At 48.9% G+C, this 27,178-nt stretch overlaps 2 protein-coding genes across 9 annotated transcripts in view; one reads left to right on the forward strand and one right to left on the reverse strand.

Annotated features, from left to right (window-relative positions):
* FRMPD1 (FERM and PDZ domain containing 1) overlaps positions 1-25,841 on the reverse strand; it is a 49,205-nt gene extending 23,364 nt beyond the window's left edge. For 3 of the 8 annotated variants that reach the window (XM_068666225.1, XM_068666226.1, XM_068666221.1), the window contains exons 1-5: positions 17,353-17,446; positions 5,894-6,037; positions 1,100-1,204; positions 458-732; positions 167-324 (exon numbers count right to left, since the gene is read on the reverse strand). In XM_068666225.1, coding sequence (XP_068522326.1) covers positions 167-324; positions 458-732; positions 1,100-1,132 — 466 coding nt within the window. In that variant the 5' untranslated portion in view covers positions 1,133-1,204; positions 5,894-6,037; positions 17,353-17,446. Of the gene's footprint in view, positions 1-166; positions 325-457; positions 800-1,099; positions 1,205-5,893; positions 6,038-15,042; positions 15,169-17,352; positions 17,447-24,348 lie in introns of those variants that run through there. The other 5 variants (XM_068666222.1, XM_068666223.1, XM_068666229.1 and 2 more) reach the window with 5 other exon arrangements.
* A 144-nt stretch (positions 25,842-25,985) lies between these two features.
* Positions 25,986-26,723, forward strand: TOMM5 (translocase of outer mitochondrial membrane 5). Its single transcript, XM_068666236.1, has 2 exons — positions 25,986-26,199; positions 26,395-26,723. Exons 1-2 carry the CDS (start codon positions 26,079-26,081, stop codon positions 26,427-26,429), a joined length of 156 nt encoding a protein of 51 aa, XP_068522337.1. The 5' UTR covers positions 25,986-26,078; the 3' UTR covers positions 26,430-26,723.
* Positions 26,724-27,178: the final 455 nt, after the last annotated feature.

Raw genomic sequence — 27,178 nt, forward strand, 5'->3', positions numbered from 1 at the left:
GATGTTCAAACACTCTGCATGTCACAGGCACACAGGCTTTCTCTCTTCAGAAATCAAGGTTCACGTGCTAACCATAGGCATCTGGCAGAAGTTTATCACAAAGGCTATCTGGGACAGCTCAGGCTTCTCACACACATGCTTGTAGGGAGAAGAAAATGGTGCTTACCTGCAGTGACAGATGCAATTGTAAGAGGAAGGTTTGGGCAAATCTCAAAGCCATAGTGATGGAGGACCAAGTCTTTGTACACTGTGACAGTGAGCCTGACATGGCTGGCAGGCTGGCCTCTGCCATCCCTGGTGGCATTTGTCACAGGCAGTCTGCCACTGCGAGACAAGAAATTGGTGATTAATTAAGATATAGTCAGAAAAAATGTTATCAAAGGGGCTTAGGTTCCACAACCCCCCGATTTCAATGGGCTGCACAAATATACATAGAGGTCAGAACTCTTTCGGGTACCCATGGGAGTCTCCATGGTGGGCAGGCCAGCAGTGCTCCCCTGTGCTCCAGGGAAATGTGAAGATAACAGGCCAGCAGTACCAGGCAATTGCAGCCACAACTCTTTCAGCCACCTCAGTCCAGTGGTTGCATGGAAGGAGAAATCCAGGTGAGCCCCACAGCAAGCCCTGACCTCCATGGGTCCAAGCAACACCTTCACCCAGCAATGTGGTGAGAGAATTTGCAGCTCTCAGCTCCTGCCAGGATTCCATCCAGTTTAATTTTGATTCACAGACCTTAGAAAAGCAAAGCAGATACAGGCCACGATCTCTTGCAAATGCAACACTGCCTTGTCCTTAAGACCTGGGCCAATGGCAAGACACAAGAGTTACAAGCCCATCTTCAAGCACATTTCACATTGAACAGTATTGTGTTTCTGTAGGTATGGTTCACAAAATAGGAATGGGTGAAAGAAGGAACGTTTGGCCCACTTGAAAATGAGGGAGATGCTTGAAAACACTGCTTATTTCTATGGAATGCAGTATGCATATTTTGAAGGAACTGTGACAATGAGCGAGAACTGTGACCTATGACTCTCCACGTTCACTGGAAACAAGCTTGTGCTGTCTCTGATCAAAGCTGATCAACAAATGCAATGTTTACCTGGACGCACCATCCCGGGAGCGATGAAGCCATTTCGCTACCATTTGCTCTATTCTACATGCTTTACGTGTCTGGATTAGGTTAGTCTCCAAATCTTCCATTTATCTGAAAGTGACAGAAATCACAGGAAAAAAATCATAAAAGATTGAAAAGTCTGAACAGTGCCTAGAAGATTTAACACCACCAACTCACAACTCCTGTTTCCCGTGCCTGCACTTTTGTTTTGTCCAGAGTGATGGTTACACTGCATTAAATTCTCATAGCAGAGGACAACCTAGTAGTCTCTGCAGTCCTTTCTCAAGGTATCTGGATCCTGCAATTAGTTCTCTCAGAAAAGGGAAAACTGAGCTTTCTTATGACTATGGGAAATGCCTGGGATCTCCAATTAATATGGTCCTGCCCAGGACCACATCCGGATGGTTTTAAATATCTCCAAAAAGGGAGACTCTAAACCCCTCTGGGCATCCAGTGCTACTACTGCTCAGTTGAAAAGTGCTTCCTGATGTTCACTGGGAACCTCCTGTGTTTCAGATGGTGCACACTGCCTCTTGTCCTGGCACTGGGCAGCACTGAAAAAGATTCTGGCTCCATCTTTGCACCCTCCATTCAGGTATTTATACATATTGAGATTCCCTCTCTGGCACTCTGTTCTCCAGCCTGAACAGTTTCAGCTCTCTCAGCCTTTCCTCATAAGACAGATGCTCCATTTCCTTTATTGTTTTCATGACCCTTTGCTGGATATTCTCCAGCAGCTCCGTGAATGCCCTGGGGAACACAGAACTGGACACAGTGCACTAGGTGTGGCCTCTCAAGTGCTGGAGAGAGGGGAAAAGGATCACCTTCCTTGACCTGCTTGGCAATACTTTCTTTCTCTAATGTAGCCAAGAGTACAGGTGGCCTTCTTTACAGTGAAGGCTCACTGCTGGCTCATGTTCAACTTGGTGTCCACCAGGCCCCCTAAGCATTTTCTGCCAGGTTACTTTCCAGCTGGGTGGCCCCAGCACGTCCTGGTGCCCGGAGCTGGTTTCCTCCAGGGGCAGAACTTGGCACTTGCCCTTATTGAACTCTGGGAGGCTCCTAACCCAACAGCACATTTCTCCAGCCTGTAAAGGTCCCTCTGAATGGCAGCATGACCCTCTAGCCTATCAGCAACTCCTCCTGGTTTTGTCATCTGCAAACTTGCTGAGGGTACACTCTGCCCCATCATCCAGATCATTAATGACAACACTAAAACAGGACTGGACCCAGCATTGACCCCTAGTATACAGTGCTAGTTACTGGCTTCCAACGTGAACTTCCAACTCCGGGCCCAGCCATTCAGCCAGTTTTTGTTTCACCTCACTGTCTGCCCATCTTACCTGTATATCAGCAGCTTCTCTACGAGGTTCTCATGGGGAGCAGTGTCAAAAGCCTTAAAAAGTCCAGGTAGATAATGCCCACTGCTTTCCCCTCATCCATCAGGTTGGTCATTTCATCATAGAAGCTCATCATATTAATGAAGCATGACCTCCCCAATGTGTATCCATGCTCACTCCTGCTGATGATTTTCTTGTCCTTCAAGAACTGACCCTTGACTGCCTTCGGAAGGCAGATAACTAGTATATCCCCTCATTGTGAGGGGTTTCCTGGGATTAATATAACCACAGAAATTAAACGTAGAGCAGTAAGGAAGCAGAAAACTGAGTGGCCAGTGCAAGCTTCTGCACATAGCTCACAAACTTAAATTGAGTTCATAAATGATCTCAAATGAATTTCTCTAAATGAAGTTCATAAACTTAAACCTGTCTCTGGTAAAACTGATCTAGAGTACTGATGTCTACTAATGCTAGAACTCTGAACATACGTGGTTCCAGAAATAATCAGTGAAGTGAATGGCTCATTCTGGATCTTCTAATTAAAAGTTCTAGTTAAGCAATATGAAAATGGTCACTCAGCCAACCTGTTCCTTGTGCTTATACCTCCTACTGTGAAACCTATGGGATGGGGCATGACACAAGCAACGTGGTGAAAAAGTGTATCTACCAGAGTAGTAAGGAATGACACCCAACCCTCCAAAATAGGTTCTGTGAAAAAGGTTAGGCAGTCAAAGACCCAAATGAAGTGCCGTTATACACAAATGCACACAGTATGTAGTAACAAACAAGAGGAGCTGATAGCCACTGCCCAGCTAGAAAACTGAATTTGATTGCTGTCACGGAAACTTGATGGTATGAATCAAATGACTGCAGTGCAGCAAGCAATGGCTATAAACCATTCAGAAGGGATAGGCAAGGAAGGAAAGGTATGGGAAATGCCCTGTGCAAAAAATGGAACTGACTGCACAGAGAACAGCAACGCACAGATTGAGAGCTTATGGATGAAAAACAGAGACTAAGCCAACAAAGGAAAATTTGTGGTTTATGTCTACTACAGGCCACTCAATCAAGGAGAGGATGCTGAGAGGAGTTCTTTCTTCAGCAACAGTAAATATCATGCTCACAGGCCCTGACCCTGCTAGGGGACTTCAACCAACCTGGTATCTGCTGGAAAAGTGGCACACCAAACTGCAAGCAGTCAAGGAGACTACTGTAGTATGTTGACAATAACTTCTTAGTACAGATGATGGGAAGACCAACAAGAAGAGAGATGTTGCCAGACCTGTTATTCACCAATGTGGAAGAATTTACGGGACAGCTCAAGACTGCAGGTAGCCTGGCCTGTAGTGAACATGCCCTGGCAGAATTCTCAATCTTGAGGGATAGGCAAAAAGTAGAGTTAACACCCTAAACCTCAGAAAGACAAACTTTAGGCTGTTTAAGGGACTAGTTCATGGGATCTCTCGGGAAACTGCCCTAAGAGATGAAAGGGAGAATGAGAGCTGGGAGATATTTAAAGACATTTTTCTTCGGGCACAAGAGCTCTCAATCCTGACATGCAAGAAGTCAGGCAGGGAAGACAGGAGACCAGTTTAGCTAAGTCAAAACCTCTTAGCCAAACTCAAAGCAAAAACAAAGTGCAGAGGCAGGAGATACACATGCTGGAAAGATTATAGAGAGATGGCCTGAGAACACTGGAAGTGTACCAGGAACCACAAGGCACAGATGGAGCTGAACTTGGCCAAAGATGTGAAAAATAATCCAAAGGTTTCTTCAAGTACACAGGACAACAGAGATAGATAAAAAACTGTGCACCCCACAATGAGTGGTACAGGAGACCTGGCTACAATCAACATGGAGAACTCAACTTCTTTGCCTCGATCTTCACCAGCAAGCTACATCACCCAAGTTGCAAAATCCAAAGACAGGTACTTGGAGAATGACATAATGCTGATGCGCTAGGGGAGTTTTAGGTTGGATCTTAGGAAGAACTTCTTTACCGAAAGTGTTGTTAGGACATTGTAACGGGCTGCCCAGGGAAGTGGTAGAGTCACCATTCCTGGAAGTCTTTAAAAGACGTTTAGATGTAGAGCTTAGGGATATGGTTTAGTGGGGACTGTTAGTGTTAGGTCAGAGGTTGGACTCGATGATCTTGAGGTCTCTTCCAACCTAGAAATTCTGTGATTCTGTGATTCTCAACATTTTTGGAGATGACATCAAGTTGTGTAATGCAGTTGACATGCTGTACAAAGGAATAGCATCCAGAGGGACCTTGGCAAGCTTAAGAGGTGGGCCCGTGCAAACGTGAGGTTCACCAAGGTCAAGTGCAAGGTCCTGTGCCTGGGTTGGGACAATCCCAAACATGAATACAGACTTGGTTACAAGTGGACCTTGCAACCCATGAAGCCAACTACATCCTGGGCTGCATTAAAAGCAGCATGGCCAGCAGGGTGAAGAAGGTGATTCTCCCCTTCTGCTCTTCTCTCAGGAGACCCCACCTGGAGCCATGTCCAGCTTTGGTGCCCCCAGCACAAGAAGGACAGAAACTTGTTTGAGCAGGTCCATAGGAGGGCCACAAGAATTATCTCTGATCGTCCAAAGGGCTGCTCTCATCCTCTAATCTTCAGATGGCTGGAACACCTCTCCTACAAAGACCGGCTGAGAGAGCTCGGGTTGCTCAGCCTAGAGAATAGAAGGCTCTGGAGAAAACTTACACAAGCCTTCCAGTACCTAAAGGGGTGAAGACAGGGAGGGACTCTTTAGCTGGTAGTGTAGTGACAATGGGCAATGGTTTTAAACTCAAAGAATGTAGATTTAGATTAGATATTAGGAATAAATTCTTTAATACAAGGGTGGTGACATATTTGAACAGGTTGCCCAGAGAAGTCATGGATGCCCTATCCCTGGAAGTGTTTAAGGTTGGATGGGACTTTGAACAAACTGGTCTAATGGAAGGTGTCAAGTGGAAGGTGTACTTGCTCACAGCAAGGGGACTGGAACTAGATGATCTTTAAGGTCCCTTTCAATCCAAAGCATTCTGTGATTGTTTTAGTCCTTCTGAAATGAAGAACTGTGGCACTGAAATCCTCTGGCTCAGATTTATTTAATTCATTATGACTTTAATTGCACCTAAAAACGTTAAAAAAAAATGCTGTTTCTTTTGAAGATGTGAAGGTCAGGTCAGCTTCCAGACCCCTAACATAATCTGCCAGTCTACCTCTGCTCTACAAAGTCGGCTCATTAGTAATTTTAATATCATACCTTCCAAGTTACAGAAAGCCTGTAGCCACCATTCTTATTACTTGTTCAAATGCTGTAAAGAACTGTGGGCTGCACGTGGACCAAATGCAAAATGAATCAGAAAATATGTTTGCATCTACAAAAATTTATAAATAATATCAACACTTTGTATGTCAAACATTGCCAAAGAAACAATCACCTTTCACACTGTCTTCCACTCAATCTGCAAGATTTGTAAGTCCTCAGCTCTTGATCTTCTGCTCAGACAGTAAACTCAGCACGTCAGGGACATTCTTTGTTCTGCTGAGATGACAGCAGCTGCTGATCCATGGCAGAAGCTCTGCTGCAAGAGAAACATTAGTAAGTGAATATCAGAATAACAAGGTATAAAAGAGACGCTTGGAAGCTGACAGAAATGAGGCATGAGACATTTTGTCTGAACACAAACTGGATCTCTATTCCTCTTCACATTCTCCACTCACTACATTCTTCCTAACAATGATGAAAGGATGGGACCAACATTTGTTGATTTCTCTTTTCCTTCCCCGGAAGCTGTTTTGGCCCCTTTCACTACCCAACCACATAGCAATGGACAGAAAAGAGGGTCATAAAATTCAACCCTTCATTTCTTTCATGAGCATTTTTTTGGCTGCTCTTTCTTATGCAGCACAATCAGAAAGTGATTCTAGCCACACTGCTCCTACACCTGCCTCTGAACAGCATCTTTGAGCTGAAATGAGCATCCTTGCAATCAAACAGTACTTTCTGAAGGAAGAAATAGATTATTGGATAGGAAATCTGGCCTCTTTCCAGATGGGTGACTGGGGAATAATCATAGCACAAGTACAAGCATAGCAGTTCTGCAGCCAGGAAGACATAAATCGGACATTTCAAGCCAAGGCCTAATCATTCATCATCTACACTTAACATCACTCTTTTAGTCAAAATATTTCACCTTCTCTGTCTGTAGGCAGCCCTAGACACTGTTACACGTGTGTCACAGTGTGGCCGCTCCGTCCTCTATCCCTGCCCCTTCTATTTTTCTTCTTTGCAGAAAGGACAGACTTTCCTTTCCATACTTGTGCTGCCCTTCATAAAAAAAAGGATTTCTGGAGGAAGTCTGAGTCCACATGACAAGGACAAAAATCTTGAAGAATGAACATAAACGCTCAGAAACCCTTGATGGAATATAAAAGAAGAAAAAAAAATCACTCTTCTTCCTGTAAAACATAACGTTTGAGAAAGGCGTCTCAAAAGAGAATGCTTTGGCAGTTATTTCTTCAAGCAGTGCAAAACTCAGTGCAGTTGGGTTTGTTTTCTTTCTCAGGGTATCCCCTGGGCACGCAGGCACCTACACGTGCTGTGTGTGACAGGGTTATCCCTTTGCATGTGCAAACCAAGCTTGTGTGACTGGCACCTCCTCTTTGCTTCAAAACATCCCCAGAAGAGCTCTAACCGGAGTCTTTTTCCCACTTGCACCTGCCATTTTGAAACATTTTTGGATCAAGTCCTCAAACACATCATGGAACTGCTTGAGTGGACCAGAATCGTAATACCAAAAGATCCTTAAACTTTGTTAGAGGAAAACAAGACTTAGAGGAAAGCAAAGAGCTGCACAAACAGAAACAGTTGAAATAACCTGTCATAAAACATCTCTAGATGTGGTCCAGCCTTACTGCCACTGACCTGAACCTAGAAGCATCATTCTCAGTGATGACTACAATACAATCAAAATAGTGCACCCTTTCCTTCCCCAGTTCCCAAACCCCAGTACAATAACATATACTGACAAAGAGCTTCTTCGACCTCCCAAGAGGGAGGCTTAAAGAGCTTCTTTAAGGCTTCTTCGACCTCCCAACCTCAGGCCAGCTTCCTAGTCACTCTGCAACAATGCTTGCAGGCAGAGATAATCATGGAAGTACATAGTTCAGGCACCCAAGCTCCAGCTAATACTGTGCAGCCCCGACATGAAGCCTTGCCATGCTGAGCTGAACTGTCTGACCATGGAAGACACTGAAACCTTGCCTCTGGCCACCCTAGCATGCCACGGACCAAATACTAGCAGCAACCTCCACAGCAGCTGGGGTGTTGAAAATACAGGCAAATAAGATTCAATGTCAGTCACTGCCACGATCCAAAGCATAAATACAGCCCTTTGTGTTGGTTCTGTCTATTTTTCATTTAAATCAAATCTCTCTTTTTGTGCATGATCAAAACCTGAACACTAAGTTAGATCTTTAAAAAAAAAAAAAAAAGCTGTATGTTGTCCCTCAGGAGCAGCTCAAAGTTCCTAAAATAACCTCTTGTCCTCTTCCCAATTGTCCTTTATGGGGCTGTTGAGTCTCACAGAAGCTGCAAGACTGCTCCATTCATTGAAGCTCATCAGGCCTCAGCATCTTTTCATATCCTTTGATGGACGGCTAACTTCCTGATCAGACCTCTCGGTCTTCAACGTAATCCTAATGATGTTGAACTTCAGCAGTTCCCCCGGAAAAGGAGCAGAGGTGTCTCTGCCTTGCATGCAGTGCTACGGGGATACTATGCTCTACAGCAGTGAAAGCCACTAGAGAATGAGCTGTGAAAAACCATGACACGGCTGTGCACTTCGAGATGTCTTCTGCTTTTGCCTTCTTGTGGCACAGACACGGCAATATAAACAAGTCCACAGTCCTGCTGGTATCCAAACTGCAGCTAGTCCTGCTGAAAAGGCTTGTGCAGGAGAATTTTACCTCCAATGTAGCTGGCGACTGATCCTCAGACAGTGCAGTTCGGAGACAAAGCGGGGCTGCTCCCTGCACAGGCTACCCAAACTCGTTAAGGCCTGCTATTCCCTAGAGACCAGTCACCTTCTACGTGCTGCCATCACAAGCTCTAAGAAGCAGAAACTGCAGCAGCAGAGGGTTTTCTTGTGCAACGTGGCTGATCTTGGTTTGGAGAACAGCCCAGAAACACTCTAGCTTACAACTCAGCCTCTCTGCTGTCAGGAAGTGTCAGAAAGCCCCAGTTTTCCCACCTGCTTTCAGAGATCAAAAGGACAGTGAATAAAGGGTTCAGCTCAGGTGCTCTTTGAGGTCATCCCCAGGCAATGAACACGTCTGACTCTGGAGGAAGGCTGGGCTCCTACAGGACAGTTTGGGATCCCTCGGGCAAGGGATGGCTCTCCACTCTTGACAGCGTAAGCAGGCGTGGAACCAGGCAGATGCAGGTTCAAGAGAACAGGCAGGTTCTCACACAGCCAAACTCATGTCTCTGTGACCTGCCAGGGTCATGGAGTGGGTCCCCTACGGGGTAGAGAGGTATCAGGGAAACTAGCCATGTCTGTCCTCGATTCTTAAACACTTCTTCTCCTGCATGTGCCATCAGAGGGCAAGCCCATTCCTTGCTTTCCAGGCAGACAGTAGAAAACTAAGCTAATTCCTGACAAACGTAGTCATTGTGAGCCTGAACTGCATCAGAAGACACTTTTGGGAGGACTGGCTGTCTCTGCAGCAAAGCTTTTGAAGGTCAGCCAGTCCTGACAAGTCACTGGGACAAAACAGTATTTTACAGACATTCCACATACTAGCTTCTAAAGATGTTCTCTGAGATGTGATCAGAGGAGATAGCTGGTCCAAAGGACCAGGATTAAACCTGCAATGGCAACCTGCACTCCCATCAGAACGTGAGAAAGCCCCAGCCAGGAGGATGATACTAGAGCCCCCTCCCCAGAACATTGTCTCCATTGCACCTGCCCATAAGGGCTTTCCTCTTCTTTGGAGACATTCTACCCACAGCACTGACCCTGCAGTGCTGCTGAGATGCACACACCAAGGATTCAAGCTGTGCCATGAGGCAGGACAAGCTGGATGGCACATGAACACAGAGGAAAAGCACATGCCTGCAGCTGCAGCCCAGCAGCCAGCACTCGCCCACTACCTCCCAGGTCCCACATCTCCTGAGACTCTCCTCAGGCTCGCTCCCATGCTAACACAGCAGATGCTGACAGGGCAGGCCTCATTCCTCCTCCAGTGGACACGACTTTTACAGAAACCAAAGACTGTTACATCCCCATCACAGCTCCCTTCTTCCACCTCTGTAGTGAGGCAGGTGAAGATTTGAGGAAAAATAAACAGGAGCACACAGGCTGGGGCAAGCTATGCTGCTTTCGTTATTTGAGTGTGATTGAGCTGTTGCTAACAAGTTTTCCACAATCACACAGTTAAGTAACATGCCTTTGGAGAAGAAAAAAAAAAGCATAACGGAGGGGAAAGGAGAGGGGAGAGAGTAAAGAATCACCATGGTCATCCTGTCTTATAAGTCAATTCAGTATGAGGAGTAGCTCTCCCTGAGCAGATCTATAACTCTTCCCTGGCTTCCGCTGAAACAAGCTGCATTCACACAGACTTGCCCAGCTCACAGGACAGCCCAAAGAGCCCAAATGCATTGTGGTGTCTCCTGAGGGGCATGGGCCTGCCTGGGGCTCATCCCAAGGAGTCCCTCTCTATGCTCAAAGGGCAGGCAGCCACAAACATCCTTTTCTGTCGGTCCCCTCACCCATGCAGCAGTGCAGATTCTACTCATGAGGAAAACACCCCCATGACACTGTTCAGCGTTGCCAGATGTCTCTAATGGGATTTAGACTATCCTCCACGCCCTTATGTCAGCTACTTTTCCAGTCACCCTGGGGCTCTCATTATAATCGCTTTGGTACCACAGAACAGCCTGCTCTCTTACAAGGACTTTACAACTGAGCTAATGTCCCCCTGACTGTACGACTGTTCCGAGTGTTTTTCCTCAGCTTCCCCATGTCAAAAAAGCTCATCTGGGACAAAGAAATTGAAAAGCTTTGACTTGGTTAAAAGGGGAAGGAACCCTACAGCATCAGTCGGTGGGTCAGCAAGCCCATGGCCTAGCACTGAGGAGCAGGTGACAGTTGCTTTTCTGCTACCAAGAAAGGGATCTAGCACAGTCCACGTGACTTACAGCTTGTGTTAGCAAAATGTCCTCCAAGGTCTGTACACACACCCTTTTACCAAGCTGTTCCTAGAACACCTTAAAAACAACCGGCATTGGGTGTTTGTGTTGGGGTTCTGGGGGAAGGCAGACAACAGTGACTACATGAATTCCTCTTGCGGTCAACCTTCCTCTGAAAGCTGGCAGACGACGCTGATGTGTGCTCTGAACAAGTACAACCCCAGCCTCACTGCTTCCCTGCTCAGGGAGATAACAGGCAGAAGAACAAACGTTGCAAGAAGAATAGGTCTGCGGCATCACAGGACCCTTCCTCTGACAGTGCAGAAGTGTGGACCACATCCCTCCAGCCTGGTCCTGCAGCACACCAGCAGATCCTACATAGTCTATTGTACAGCCTGTGGTTCACCTCCTGCCATGGGCAGCCAAAAAGAGAGGCTGTGCTGCTCCGGAAACATATGGTCTTCTTTGCTAAGCAGCACCAGGCAAGTCTAGCAACAACTAATTCCTGCTCCAATGTGAACAGGCCTTCTTCTTGTGTTCCAGTAGTCACCATTTCTGATTGCAATGCTTTCAGTGGGGGCAAGCAAGCAAGTTCTGGCTCGTCAGGTGTTGTCACTAACCACCTTAGAAAAAAGCACCAATCCAACTTAGTTTTTTTTATATAGCCATCAATGTATCTTGGGCTTCAGGTTTTTGTCTTAACACAACAAAAGGACTTTTTGCATGAGTGGTACCTCACACCTCAAGGAACGAGACACCACCATCAGCCCACCCACAGAGCCAGGACCAGCCTCTGACACTGTGGGTCAGGCCCTCACTAGCTGAACGTGTTGCAGCAGCCTAAGGGACTTGTCATTTCTAGTCTGCAGCTAGTAAAGTCATAGTCCTTGACTGGACTCCTCCTCCCACAACATACCATATCCGCCACTTTGAACTGAGGAAAACAAGGCAACATGGTAATGAAGCTCTGAAACATTTCAGGAGGTGCAGTCTGTGTCAGAAACACGATGTGTCCCAGTCATTGCCCCCAAAAAGTGCTTCCAAGTCATAGCGTTATTTCCTTCTTGTTTTTCTTCTTGTTTAAAATGGAAAAAAAAAAAAAAAAAAAAAAACCAATATTCAGCACTGTTTTTTTGTTTTGTTTTTTTTTTTTTTGTTTGTTTTGTTTTTTTAATATCAGGGAGAATTGCCACTTGCCTTTCTGACTCTGTAAAACAAACAAACAAAAAAACAACAGCCCAAAAAAAACCAACAACACTACTGCCTTTTAATCTTAATGAAAACCCAGGTTTTCACCTAAAAACAGGTGCTGCCAGGAAAACAAACAAACAAACAAAAAAAAACAACCAACCAGCCAAAAACAACAACAACAACAAAAAAAAAACTGTCCACCTTCTTGAAGTCAAAAGCCTTCACCACAGAAATACCAAGCACTTTGGAAATGCAGGAAAGACAAGAGTTTCTCCTTCAGGCCTTCTTGCTGGTGAACCCTGCCTGATGAATATGCTGCACACAGAAAAGGATTTCCAGGAACATCAGGGATATCTAAAGACACACCACTCATGTTGCCTCTACTTGGATATTCCAAATACCCCTGGAAATCCTATGGTCTTTCTGTTTTCCACAGTGCTGGTCAGCAAGGATCAGGTTTCCCTCAGACTCACTCTGGCTCACCCAGACCACAGCATCTTCACAGGTGCCTGTCACTTGGGACAGAGCTTCTCAGGGCCCCAGATTCACCTTTCAGGTGCTCTTCACAGGGGAACCCGCCTTGCAACATAAAATCATAGAAAATCCCGAGTTGGAAGGGACCCATAAGGATCATCAAGTCCAACTCCTGGCACCACACAGGTCTACCCAAAAACTCAGACCGTATGACTAAGAGCACAGTCCCATCGCTTCTTAAATTCTGACAGGCTTGGTGCAGTGACTACTTCCCTGGGGAGCCTGTTCCAGTGCGTGACCACCCTCTTGGTGAAGAGCCTCGTCCTGATGTCCAGCCTAAACTTCCCCTGCCTCACCTTAACACCATTCCCGCAGGTCCTTTCACTGGTGATTACGGAGCACAGGTGAGTGCCTGCCTCTGCACTCCCCCTCGCTAGGAAGTTGTACGCTGCGATGAGGTCCCCCCACAGCCTCCTCTTCTCCAGGAGGAACAGGCCAAGCGACCTCCGCCGCTCTTCTTACATCTTCCCCTCCAGGCCCTTCACCATCTTCATCATCCTCCTCTGGAGGCTCTCCAACAGTGTTGCATCCTTTTTGTACTGTGGTGCCCAGAACTGCACACAGTGCTCGAGGTGAGGCGGGACTAGCACAGAGTAGAGCGGGACAATCACCTCCCTCAACCTACTAGCGATGCCGTGCTTGATGCACCCCAGGACACGGTTGGCCCTCCTGGCTGCCAGGGCACGCTGCTGGCTCATATTCAACTTGCTGTCTACCACGACCCCCAGATCCCTCTCTGCGGGGCTGCTCTCCAGTGTCTCATCGCCCAGTCTGTACGTATAGCCAGGCTTGCCCCATCCTGGGTGCAGGACCCGGCCCTTGCTTTAGTTAAGCTTCATGTGGTTGATGATCGCCCAGCCCTCCAATCTGTCCAGATCTCTCTGGACAGAGATGATTAGCAGATGTGTCCAGTGGAGCAGCACGGCCTGGGGACGAGTTGACCATGGAGGAGAGGAATGTCATGAGACCGCTCAGCCTGCAGACACACCGTCCACTGGCAGAGGTACAGACTCAGCCCTGCTGAGGACCTGTGCAAGGTGGCTCCATGCCCCACCCCAGAGGAGGAACTTATTGCAGCAGAACAGAGGAAGGGACACAGCAGCTATTGACAAGCTGAAAGACGAATCTGAGGGTCCAAATGAGCCATGCCCTCCACAGGAATTACCTAGAGTAGCCACTGCCCAAGAGGCCCAGAAGAACCACTGCCATTTGGAATCTGTAAGCAAAATCCAAGTAATGCTTGGCAAGATCTGAGGAGGCAGGAGCGCTTCTTGCGGTTTGCCTGAGAACAGGCACAAACAGCAAGCTGACAGTGTGCTACCAGATAGTCGTTAACACAGTCCCTCTCATTAGCCTGACCACTCTTACTACTGGTGCCCAGAAGCTGCTACTGAACACAAGCTGTTGGCTGCTGTGCAGCTCAGCCAACCTGCAGGGCCGTGCCAGCTGCTGGCTTTTTGTCGGCAGTCATTTGCAGTACTTTGGACTATACCGTTACACCTTCATACTGCTTTGGTTTAAGAACTTTCTGCAGACCTAAGAGGATTCAAGTCCAAATTAGTTTCAAAATACAAGGTTCTAGACATAGTATGGAAAGAGTTTACGCACCGAATAACAACATTAGCAAAGACCTCACATTCCTGCCTTGCGCGTAGATTCAGAACAGAAGAAGAGAGTAGTAAGAATAGTGCCATGGGCCACTGCACACAAACCAAAGAAAATTATACATGTTTTTGAGCAAGGGGGAGAAAGGAGAAAAATCAATGCCTCTCTTCCTGTATACCTTTCACTTCTAGAACTAGACTGGTGTGGAAGTGTGTGAAGACTTTGATCCCTTCAGTTATATTTCTCTGGACAAGAACTACCAGCATATAAGGAACTGTTCCCCTTTAATTTCACACAATCACAGAATTGCTCAGGTTGGAAAGGATGTTGGAGGTCATCCAGTCCAACCCTCCTGCCCAGTAGGCTCACCTATAGCACATTGCACAGGATGGCATCTAGATGGGTTTTGAGTATCTCCAGAGAAGGAGACTCCACAACCCCTCTGGGCAACCTGTTCCAGTGCTCCGTCACCCTCACGGTAAAGAAATTTTTCTCATATTCAGCTGGAACTTCCTCTGTTGCAGTTTATGCCCATTGCCTCTCGTCCTGTTGCCAGGCACATCTGAAAAGAAACTGACTCCATCCTCTCAACACCCTCCCCTCAGGTATTTATATAGATATTGATGAGGTCTCCCCTTGGTATCCCCTTTTCCAGGCTAAACAGGCCCAGTTCTCTCAGCCTGTCCTTGTGTGACAGGTGCTCCCATCCTCTAATCATCTTAGCAGCCCTCATCCGAACCCACTCCGGTACTTCTATGTCCCTCTGGTACTGAGGAGCCCAGAACTGGGCACAATACTCCACGTGTGGCCTCAGCAGGGCCAAGCAGCTGGGGAGGATCACCTCTCCTAAGCTGCTGGCAACACTCTTCCAAATGCAGCACCTGAAGCTTGCACAGCATGGAGGGAAAACACACACACAAAGCAATCCTGTGCAGAACTCCACGTACTGGCACTGGTCTCCATGTTCTGGTGCAGACCTTGAACCGAGAAACATGCCTCTGAAATTCAGCACTCTGCAGTATTCCCAGGATCTTCCTGTGGTCGCTCATGCAGAAGAAAACTAACCTGATCATGCACAAGCTCAGGGCAGGCAACGTAACAGGTTCTTCCACGTCTGGAGGTGGTCGTCACTTGTGCTTGGGGTTTTATCAAGCTTGAGGACTACATGTTGGGAAACAACTTCTGCATAACCTTTCAGTAAATGATATGAAAGGAAGATTAAAGAAAGGAAAACCACACGCGCTTAAAGAACACTGACTTGGGAATGTCATGCTGCATACAGAGCCGTTCATTTCACAAGCAGCCTAGGAATCCTCTTCAGTTTTAACAGTATCAAGCTCTTTGGAAGCATTACAGCCCAGATGGCTAAGCAGCACTAAACACATCGCTCTATTTGCTGGCAGTTTGCTTAGAGAGTAATTTACTAAAACTTAGATGGGTGAAATCACCTAGGGATGGTTAGATACATTAGATAGCACGACGCTTGGAAGCATGTGCCATATGCCTGCTACCAAAGGCTACATTACGGAAGCAAAGGAGTCTCTATGGCAAGCTCCACACTTAACTGCAAGCCCCGCTGCAACTGAATGCTTGCGGTTCTGCTGCCCAGCTGCTCTTCCCCACAGCAGCCATAATTGGCACAGAATGCAGCTGAGAGGCTCTGGTGGAAAAGAATTTCCCTTGCTATTCCCTGGAAGTTTTCACTGGCTTCTTTCATGCCTCCTTTTCTTCCAGAGCACTCCTACCCCAATAGCCAATCTGAGAACCCATCTCCACACTGCCATCTCTACCATCCCCTTTTGCACAATGGGGCCAGCACCTCGTTTTCAGTTATGCTGAGTCCTTGCAGATGGTCCCAGTGCCTCTCCCCCCCCCCCCCCCCACCTCCAGTCTTCCCACCCAATTCAGTCCCTGAGCTTACTCATCACAGGCAATTCAGAAACAGAGAACTGGACCACAAGCGAAGTGCCTCTCTAGTTGATGTCAGGTAAAATGTACACAGAGAGAAAAGTTCCGCTTTGCAGGCTTCTAGATTTTTTTTCCCAGCTTTGATTTTTATCAGGTTGTATGACAGCCTTCTCAACATTTCACGATTTGCCTTGTTACAGATCACCCAATATGGGAGTGGGAACTGCAACAAAGGAAAAGCGGAGAAAATGGTTCACTGAGGGCTTCGTATCTCACATCACTACACTTCATCTCCAGTTCTGCAGATTCTTCTGCATCGGTAGGACTGCTCCTCCAGGAGGAGACCCTTGTAGCTAACACACTTCCTGGTATTTCTGGTCTTACAGCCCCTTTAGACCATTGGTCCGATATATATCTCACAAACAGGTAAGTCTGGAACCCAAATCTGCCACGAAGGAGAAACCTCAGATAGTTGCCCATTGCTTTAGTTACAATCACCTTCAACAAAAGAGCCACAAAGCACACAGAGTGTTATCAAAAACACAGAAGGTAGAGATCAACACCTACATCCAGAACAGGTTTCTCAGGTGGAATGTGGCAGGTGCGTTTCAGTGCTTAGATAGCCACCGTAAGCACATACAAGTGGAGCAAATCCGACCGAAATCCATAGCACCTACCAGACAAACACGCACAGGGCGTCTGATCCTACCTACTGTCCCCTGCAGAGTTCTGATTTCTGCATGTCATCAGACCCACAGAGACCCTGCCTCTGCACAGCAACACCAGTGCCCTTGGTCACGAAGAACCCCTCTGGAAACCAGTTCACCCACCACTCACATGTTAAAGCCGCTTTGACTTCAGCTCCCTCAACCTCAGGTAAAATTGCTCCCGTCATATTTTCCCATTGCGGTTAAAAAGCCAGTATCACGCACTGAATTCTACAACTGAAAGCCTTCTTTGAGAAGAGGGGAGCATCTAGAGCTTCTTCCCACGCAAAGGAAAATCAGCTCACGGCATTTGGTGCGAGAGCGAGATCAGGCCAGGAACAACCAAACAAGTCACACGCAGACAGCCACGCAACGTGCAAGGTCGTTAGCATTTCATTCAGACTGACGGAACAGAAAGAGCTGCCATGCAGGTAGGCACGCATTTTTTGGCTAAGAGAGAAGAGCAGGACGCGAGACCACAGCCCAGAGCCGCTGTTTTTCTGCTGGACCCGACGCAAAGCGGGGCAACCTCTCCCCTTTGTACTGGGCTGACCACTGCCAGCAAAGCCCCCGCCGTGGCTCTCGCGCCTCAGCCGGCAGCTTTGGGCCGGACAGCACCGAAGCCAACCGAGCACGTCGGGAGGACACCGGGAGAAGCCCGGGAGAAGCCGCGGCAGCGCCGCGCTGCCCTCGCCCCCCCCCCGCGCCCCTGCCTTGCAGCCGCGGCTCGGGCGGCGCCGCTGGGAGCGGAGCTCGTTACCTGCTGCGCGGAGGCGAGCGCAGAGCCGCCGGCGACAGCGGGACAGGCGCGGCCTCTGCCCGGAAAGGCGGAGCCGGGGCGGTGGGGGCAGGGGGCACCGCCCCCGGCCCGCCCCGCGCAGGAGGGCGCAGCGGGGGTCCCGGCGGCCCTCGGCTCCGCGCCGCCCCCTCCCGTGCCTCTTCCTCGCCGCCGCTGCGCCCTGCTCGGTCCCGCTGCCTGCCCCTTCGGGGGCGGCTGTCCCGCTCTCTCGCCCCCCGCAGGTCTCCTCCGCGCAACCTCCGCTGTTTCGGAGAGGCTCTTTCCGACTGTGCGCCGCGTCTCCGGGCAAGTCTCGGGCTTGCTCGGTCTCTGCGATGTCTTGAGGAAGACAAGTCCGGAATCCTTACAGAGGTGAATGCGCTGCAACTCTTTGCCCCGGGTAAAAGCAGCAGTGAGACTGGGAATGCGTTCCCCAAAGGCAGACACAAAACACATTTACACAACACACCTCAGCGAGATGAAAAGAGATGCATGAAGTACCCGCAGAAACACAAACAGCACCAGCTGTCTCATCCTGTTCTCGCTGGATGCTTGGCATGAAGGTCCATTACTGAGAAAATGATCTATGGATATATAGATATACGTACGCACACATGCATGCAGATATGTGTGTTAGAAGTAGAACGCTTCAATTGGATGGGACCTGCAAAGATCATTGAGTCCAGATGCCTGACCTCTTTCAGGGCTAGCCAAAAGTTAAAGCGGTTACTGAGGGCGCTGTCCAAATGCCTGTTGAATCCTGACGTGCAACCACCTCCCTAGGAAGCCTGTTCCAGCGTCTGACTGCTCTCATGGGAAAGAAATGTTTTCTGACGTCTGGTCTCAGCCTGCCCCGGCGCAGCTCTGTGCCATTACCGCGTCTCGCCATCAGCTACAAGGAGCAGAGGCAGGCACCTCCCTCTGCGCTTCCCCCCTCCTCTGGAAGTTGCAGAGCGCAAAGTCACCCCTCAGCCGCTTTTTCTCCGAGCTAGAAAACCTGAGTGTGCTAGGAGACAAAGCTGCGCATTTCCAACCTCACCTGCAAGGGAGACCTCCCTCCCTTAGTAGCACCTCTGCCTCTGATTGCAGCTCCTGCTCACAGGCAGCGTAACCCCTTCTGCACCCAGGCCTCCTTGCCAGGTTGTTCCTGGGTCACAAATCACCAGTGGTACCAGCAACTGTGATCTGAAATTTCCCTTTATGCCCCTCAGTCCCGCTTGCCCTGGTTGCTGGCGCCAGCAGGTGGGAGCCCCTTGCAGCAGCAGCACTGCTCCAGCTGCTGGCACAGCCCGCCTTGCACGCACTGAGCTTCACGCAGGCACCGGCACACAGCTGCCCAAGGCTGCCCTGGTCCCCCCTCAACAGCCAGTCCCTCCGGTGGTCTCACGCCTTGAGACCCGCACCCCCTGGCTCCCCAGCCACATCCCCTCCTTGCCCACCTGCCCGGCTGGATCTCCACTTGTGCTTGCACGCTCACGTGCACACCCGCGCTGCTCCAGGTGCTGCACCACTGACACGTGGGCCCTGTGACCCTGTGCACACATACACTCCAAATAGAGACCCTCCCCCAGGAAAGCAACTAGAAGTGGAGTTCAGCTGGGAGGCAGGATCAGGCAGAGGGCGTCAGAAGACAAGCATCCTGACCAGCAAACCATTTATATGCTGCTGGCCCTTTTTATCCCATTCTCTCTCATTTTTCCCACATTTGTTCACCACAGGCTATCCACCATCCCTGCCCTTCCCTACGTTTGGTTCCTGCCCTGAGCATCGTGCAATAAGTCCTCTGCAATCTTGAAATGCTCTTCTCCTGCACGCCATAGCATTTCCCATGCTCCTGGCAGGGACCCTCCTAGGTCCCAAGGGTGCTTGGGCTCTGACCCCCATTGAAGAGTTTTATGCCCGGACCCTGGGGCTGAGGTTCTCCTGAGAAAGCTCTGGGAGGGTCCTGGGTAGGGTACCCCTTCTGCTGAGTTCCTAATTTGAGTTTCCACCTGCCTTTGTGCTCCTCTGCTCCTCTGAGCTTGTGGAGACAGACCTTTGTTAGGCTGATGGCTCCTGGGAGTAAGTGGCACAAGATACTCTTTGGGTTCCTCCGCCACCATTGCCTCTCCGTGCTCCTCTGAGTGTGCAGAGCAGCTTCTATCACATAACACGGTGTGCTGTGCTCTTTCTCCTGATGTGGACAAAGAAAGTGGGTGTAGGGCTGCTTGGTGATTGCCCAGCACTGCACAAATGGGTGTACAGGAACCCACATCCACTGTGTCAGCTCTTCCTCTCCATCTCTGACACTAGCCTTCCCTGTAAAAATGCCCTGTTCTGTATTTAAACGCCTCTGCTACTCTCTGCAGCCCTTTATTTAGCATAGGGTTGGACAAGAAAAGAGTCGCCTACTGAAAGGTATTGATTTTTTCTGTTTTGTGCCTTTCTGGTTTTGCTTTTTCAGACTCCCTAATTAGCCAGAGTATTTCCGCACTGCGGGTCCTTCTGCCTTTACCTTTGTTCTTTTTTGCTCCCGGCTCAGGAACTGCTCGTCTCCCAAATCAACACTGATTGAAACTATCATTATTTTTCTCTTCTGCTGTTGTAAAAGCTGAATTTGTCTGTCACTGTTCATGACCAGTACTATTTTGTGATTGCTGAACTTAGCCAAAATTACATTTGCTCCTGCCATCTGTAACTAATATAGCATTAAATAGTGCCCTGGAATAGGTTTTGCATCAACTGCTGATTCATGTACCTTTCATGGACAATGGACAAGCATACATCTGTACCTACCAGTGCCGATAGATGGTGTTTCCAAAGCAATCTACACAGGAAGCAGAATCTGAATTAAAAACAAAATTAAACAATAGTTGTCTTTCATGTGGATGAAAAGTGGAATCCATTAACAAGATGAATCAGAGCTCCATGTCAAACTATCAGATGCATTAGGTATCTACCTGTGTACATTGTAGAGCTGAACATGTAGTTTTCCTCTCTCTGAGTTTTCCAAGTTTCAGAAGTTTGGGAAACATCTATCTAAAAAGGTATGAGACACTTTATCTCTCAGCAGTGTTCTTCCTTGCCTGTGTATTCATCACGTCAGAGCTGATCTATAAAAGCCTTCCGTCTGGGGAAACATTGCAAAACCATGCGGAAGCGTCCAAATGGTTGATTCTGAGATGTTCTTCTGAAGAATGCAAGAACAGTTCAGATGTGTGGGGGTTAAACTAGATGGCCCACAATTTGGCCTTGAAACTTGTGACTTCCTTCTTACACCTTTGACAATGTATTTCAAAGGCAGAAAGCTCAAAAAGGAACCCACACATTTTATATCTGTTGTAAAAGGCAAAAAGGGGAGAGAGTGACAAGAGAGATGCTTCTGCTAATGAAAGTGACCAGAAAACATTCCCAAGTGACCAGAAAACATTTCTCCAGAAGGTTCAGGCTCACTCAGACTGCAGACACACATCATAATACTCTGTCATTCTTAAGAGTAGCAACTGCTTCTCAAAGTCACCCGCACAAATGATACAAGTGATGTTCCCTTTCTTGTTCTCCTCAGTATAAAGTGCATTAAACTTTCAGAAGACATCAGAAATAATTTTCAATCATGTCTGGGCAGAACAGGAGGAAAAGCCTTCCCTTGGAGTCCTAGCAGAGCCAGGGTACCCCCTTGGAGCTGTAGTCCCAGGCTAGAATAGGAAAACGGGACTGGCCGAAGACCTGGGGTGTTGGGGACATCGCTGGGATTCCTGAATCAAGAACCGATGGGGGATTTCAAACTGTCTGACCTCACCTGGGTTGACTAATGCAGATTCCAGCCTGACTAGTCAAATAACACTTCTCTAAGCATTGTCTCTCAGAAAAGAAAACGTACTTTGCAGGTGCTTACTTTGGCACCAAAAAGCTCCTTTGCACAAACAAGAAGAGCCCCGGACTCAAGGGCTGTCAAAGGATCCCCACTGATACACTCCAAGACAGAAGCCCCTGCCCAGTCCCTTCTGGAAAAGGTAGCTTGGCCACGTGTGGGGGGTGGACACCCACCCTACCCTGACCACCCCACAGACCCTGCCAGGAGCATGGGAAATGCTATGGCGTGCAGGAGCAGAGCATTTCAAGATTGCAGAGGGCTTACTGCACGATGCTCAGGGCAGGAATAAACGTGGGGAAGGGCAGGGATGGTGATAGCCCGTGGTGAACAAATGTGGGAAAAATGAGAGAGAATGGGATAAAAAGGGCCAGCAGCATATAAATGGTTTGCTGGTCAGGATGCTTGTCTTCTATGCCGTCTGCCTGATCGGGGCAGCCTGTCCTGCCTCCCAGCTGAACTCCACTTCTAGTTGCTTTCCTGGGGGAGGGAGTGTCCTTTTCATGTGCAGGTGTTTTTTGGCATTTCAGAGACAGAAAGAGAAGCAGAATAAGGTTGTTTGGGCCATCTGAGTTTGTAGGAGTGCTGAGGGGGTCTGTCTGTGTTGGTGTGTGTGGCCAGCCATGTACCTAAGTGTGTGCACGCACCTTCTGGTAACACACATTCAGATTTGCTCCTGGCAAATCCTGGAGATGCAGCAAACTTGCCACTCTTGAGCTGCTGGATCCATCATCCCCTGACAGGGAACAGCCAGAGATCATGTCTTTGCTGATGAGGCAGTTGCAGCACTGTGGCAGAGGCACACAAGGGAAGATTGAAGCATTACCACTAGTAGTACCCAGTAGTGGTAATACTGAAGTATTACCTGAGTATCTGTCCAGGTGTGTTTTTTCCCCATATTATCCACTTGGTTTACATAACACAGGACAGCGGGCCTGAATGCTGCTTTATTTGTTGTTACTTGGTCTGCAGGAAAATAACATCTCTCCCACGGTCCTAATGTCACCTGAGGATTCCACTTTCTCCAGGAGTACCATGTTGAATGTACTCCTGCATGAGAATCTATGCAGTCTCCTTCCTTATGCCTAACAGAGGTCACTGCAAGATAGTATTTTAAGTCTCTTTCTCCGATTAAGCTCCTTACCATTCTGCTTCCCCTTCAGATTAGGAGTTGACAGCACTACTACAGCAGAGCATTCAAAAGAGTAATGTAATTTCCATTTTGGTCTCTGTCATTCAATGCAGTTATCTGGGCCAGAACATCTTCCCCCCTTGTACAGTCACCAAAAGAACCCTGCTTGGCTCTGCTGACTCTCCTGGACCTAAGAAGCAGACATGAGCTGCAATCCATGGCGGAGCTTCTGGCTGGAATTAGTTGAAAGGACAAGATTTCCAGTCTGGTGAACTCAGAAGCAGAGCTTTAACTGTGCATAGTTAGATGCCTGTCTTGCAGACTTTGTCTCTTCAGTGACCTGGGGATGGTTTTACCTGCTGCAGATATGAAGAGAGGGACTAAACAGAGGGAACACTGTGCCCCCTCTGGGTGTCTGTTACGATAGCCCTGGATGCTATGACTGCTGTGAACACTGACCGGACACTGATGTTGCTGTACAGCTGCCCCTGACACACCATGTACAATGTCTGGATTTACATGTGCACCATTTGAGTAGATACACTGGCCAGAAACTCGCAGAATCCCTACATAATAGCCATTGTCATCTTCCATGGAAAACAAATGCAATTAATAAGAAAGCTATCCAATATTGACTGGCCCAAAAGAAAACAGCTTGCACAATGACATGGCAGACCAAGCCTCAGAGGCAGTTCTGCCAGTGCCATCCTGTCTGGGAGGGTCTGCCACAGCCTGGCTTAGATACCTGCATCTTCCCATGTGCCTGTGCAGTATTGTCTGCAGAAGATACATGCTGTAGTTTAACACTGGTGGGTAGCTAATAACCACACAGCCACTCTCTCACTCCCCCTTCTCAGAAGAACAGAGGGAGAAAATATGATATATATATAAAAAAAAAAAAAAGTGGGTTGAGATAAGGACAGGGAGATTGCTCACTCATTACTGTCATGTGCAGAACGGACTCAGCTTGGGGAAGACTCATTTAATTTATTGCCGATTACTAATAGACTAGAGCAGTGAGAACTAAAAGCAACCTAAACCCACCTTCCCATCACCCACTCTCTTTTACCTCTCTGCCCAAGCAGTGCAGAGGAATGGGGAATGGAGGTTGTGGTCAGTCCAGAATATTTCGCTGCTCTCCCACCCAACACTACAGAGGACGGGCAGGTTCCTCAGGGACCTTTGGCAGAATGAGGACTGGCCACAGGTTTGTGGTTATAATTATAAATATATATATAAAAAGAGATTAACAGTCAACATATTTTATTATCTGCAATTTCCAGCACCTAGCATAGCTGATAGCTGCACAGAATTTCTAGAACTACAGTAGAATTACTAGTCACACAGGTTTTTCAGTCACCTGGACCCCTGCAGATTGGGTCAAAATCTTATCAACCGGTGCAAGATACAAGCATAACCTAGACTCGGGATTTACATAGAAGAACAGGAGTCACTCAGTCACTGCTCAGAGGAAGCAGACAACAGCGGAGGTGCCCCTGCCCACTGAGGGACCACAGGTTTTGCCACCCAGCAGCAGCTCCAGTTTAAGACCCCCTTAGGGCTGGTAGCCTGCTGGCAGACAGTGCTCCTGGTGCTGTTACGCTTCCCTGAACCAGAACCCATGCTGACGTGTGCTACTAAGTTCTACATCTACACATTTCGTGAAGACCTCCAGGGATGGTGACTCAACCGCTTCCCTGGGCAGCCTGTTCCAATGCTGCATAAGCCTTTCAGTGAAGGAATTCCTAATATCCAACCTAGACCTTCCCTGGCACAACTTGAGGCCATTTCCCCTTGTCTCACCACTTGGTGCTTGGGAGAAGAGCTCGATCCCCACCTCGCCATAGCCTCCTTTAAGGTAACTGTGAAGTACACTAAGGTCTCCCCTGGGCATCCCCTTCTCCAGGCTAAACAATGCCAGCTCCCTTAGCCACTCCACACAAGACCTGTTTTCTAGAATATTATGGATATTTCACATATTCTTTGTCATGCTCACCATACTGCCAGGGATCAGGAGCAGGGAGCACCAGTCACATACTTCTTCACGGTCACTCTCTGCCCATGCGCCATGTGGGGTCCCTCCCATGGGATGCCATCCTTCCCAAATTGATCCTACGTGGGCTTCCCACAGGAAGTGGGAGCTCTTCAGGAACATCTCCAATATGGGTCTGTATCATGGGGTCCATCCCTCAGGAGCAAAATGCTGCAACATGGGTCTCCCGTGGGCAGCAACTACCCCCAGATCCCCAGCTCCTGTGTGGTCTCCTCTCCACAGGCTGCAGCTCATTCTCTGCAGGGTGTCTGGAGCACCTCCTTCCTTCCTTCTACACTGATCTTGGTGGCTGCAGGGTTTCTTCTCTCTCAGTTTCTCAGTCCCCTCTTCCAGCTGCTACAATGCAGCATTTTTTTTTTTTTTTTTAAACTCTTCTTAAACACCTCCCAGAGGCACAACCGGCATCACTCACTGGCTCGGCTCTGGCCAGCAGCAGGTCTATTTTGGAGCTGGCTGGAGCTGGCTCTGATCTGACATGGGGCAGCTGCTGGGCTTTGCTCATCCATGCCAACCCTGCAGCCTCTCCCACTACCAAAACATTGCCACGTAAGCCCGTTGTATATGCATCAGTCCTAGACTCAAAACACACATGGAGGGGTGGCATGGCCATAAACCAAGCCTGAGAAGCTGGGGAGGCGTCAGTAGAGTGGATGGGAACCGTCCCTTCAACTTGAAATAGCACTGACATTCACTTGTTTTCAGGCTGGCTTAATGAAACCCAGGAAATGCATCTTTGCACAGTCTGACTGACTGTACGGAGCCCATACAGAGAGATCACAGAGCTGAAATTTATTGGCCAGATGAAGACAGACAAACTCTTTTTGCTTTCACAAAGGTAAACACTGCCATTAGTGTATGATCAATATTGATCCTTTTGATGGGGCGAAAGGGTCAACGTAGTAGGTAGCACCAAGGCTCCACCGTTATCTACTTTGCCTCCCCTTTGTGCTTCTGCAAGTCTTCCCCTGGGTCTCTGAAACCTCTTTGGTATGCATCAGTGATAAACGTCCTGATCTGACTGCAGCAGCGAAGGTTTCTGGTACTTCTCTGGATCTTCTTAGCAGGTGCTCAAGGGGCCAGAGAAAGCTACCGTTGCCTTGCCTAAAGGGAAGGTGTGCTGTCCTTTCAGGTGGCTGAGGAGCCATCTCCTGGAGGTTGGAGCAGCCCTGGAGAAACACCCCAGAACAGCGTGTGCAGGGCCACCTCACAAAGCATCTTCATCAAGGAGGATGCAGGCGTCTCGCCAAGTTCCTTTCCCCCCACAGAAGTGCTTGAGATCGCAGATGATGAGATCTGGTGTACTTTCGTTTAGGGCCTTGCCCTAGAACCCTTGGGAGGACAGCCTTCCAGCTGTGGTAACGAGGAAGGGCTGCCCATTCCTTCGGACTCGGGGCTGCAAGCTGGGAAAAGTCCCAGTTCGGAGCAGGGCGCTTTGGGAAGGCTCCTCCTCGGCCATCCTCTGCCAAAGCCAGGGCTCTGTGGGAGCCCCTAAGGGCAGAGCAGCTTCCCCAGGCGGCAGGGACGCACCGAGCCCCACAGCCCCCCGCCCCCCAGAGGCCCCGCCGCGGGGGGCCGGGACCGCCGCCGCCCTCCGTGCGCATGCTCGGAGCCCGCCCCGCTGCCCGCCGCCGCCTGTCCCTGCTCGGCAGCCGTAGCGGCGCGGGGCCGGCGGCATGTTCCGCATCGAGGGGCTGGGGCCCAAGATGGACCCGGAGGAGCTGCGGCGGAAGATGCGCCGCGACGTCCTCGCCTCCGTGCGCAACTTCCTCATCTACGTGGCGCTGCTGCGGATCAGTGAGTGCGCGGCACCGCGCCGGGCCGGGCCGGGCCGGGCCGGGCCTTGCTGCTGGCGGGGCCGGGCGGGCAGAGCAGCGGCGGCGCGGCGGGGGGAGGGAGCTGGGTGGCGGAGACGCAGCCCGGCTGGGTAGGCGAGGTGCGCTGCAGCTGGGCGGCAGGCTCGGCGATGCTCCTTCTGTGTTCTCTTTTCAGCTCCTGTCATCCTGAAGAAGCTGGACAGTGTATGAACAGCGGACGAGGCGCAGAGAAGACGCGGCTTCTGCAGACGTGAAATGAACTGTGGCTGCTTTCCCTTTCTTGTTAATTAAACGCTGTGCGAGAGACAGGCGTGCGGTCCTAAATGGTGTTAAAAATGGACATTTAAGCATATCTGACCTGAAAATGATAGCTTGGTTGGGAGTGTGGGGAAGATGTCTGTTTTTCCTGCAGCTGACTTCTGGTCGCAGAGTACTCTGTACTACAGGAAGCAGTATGTTATGATGGAATACTTCTGGTACTGTTTAAACAACAACAACAAAAACCCACCTCCATCTTCTTTTTGTATAAAGTGCCAGGACGTTGCTTTGTTACGCATCTGCCTCTAAATTGCCACATAGCTGTTAATATTACTGAACCTGTCTGTATGAGAAATCAGGTTGTTAATGAATCCAATTCAGAAAGTTGATTTAAAATAAATGGAAGAGCAGTCCTATCAATTAATGAACAACTCTGGTACTGATTGATTTATAAAGTCTCCCAGGGGGAACAAAGTCACTCCCATAGTAAGCAAAAAGAAGGATTGATACCACCTGATCAGACTGAACAGGTACAAGTCTGGGGGGTTCATGGTGTGCATCCCAAGGTCCTGAGAGAACAGGCTGATGCAGATGCCAAGCCTCTCTCCATCCCATTTGAAAAGTCCAGCGATCTGACCCAAGGAAGCCAGCTGATGTAGTCTCTCTGGATTTCACTAAAGCATTCGATACTGTCTCGCAGA

The sequence above is a fragment of the Anas acuta genome, chromosome Z, assembly GCF_963932015.1.
Source record: "Anas acuta chromosome Z, bAnaAcu1.1, whole genome shotgun sequence".
NCBI lineage: Eukaryota > Metazoa > Chordata > Aves > Anseriformes > Anatidae > Anas > Anas acuta.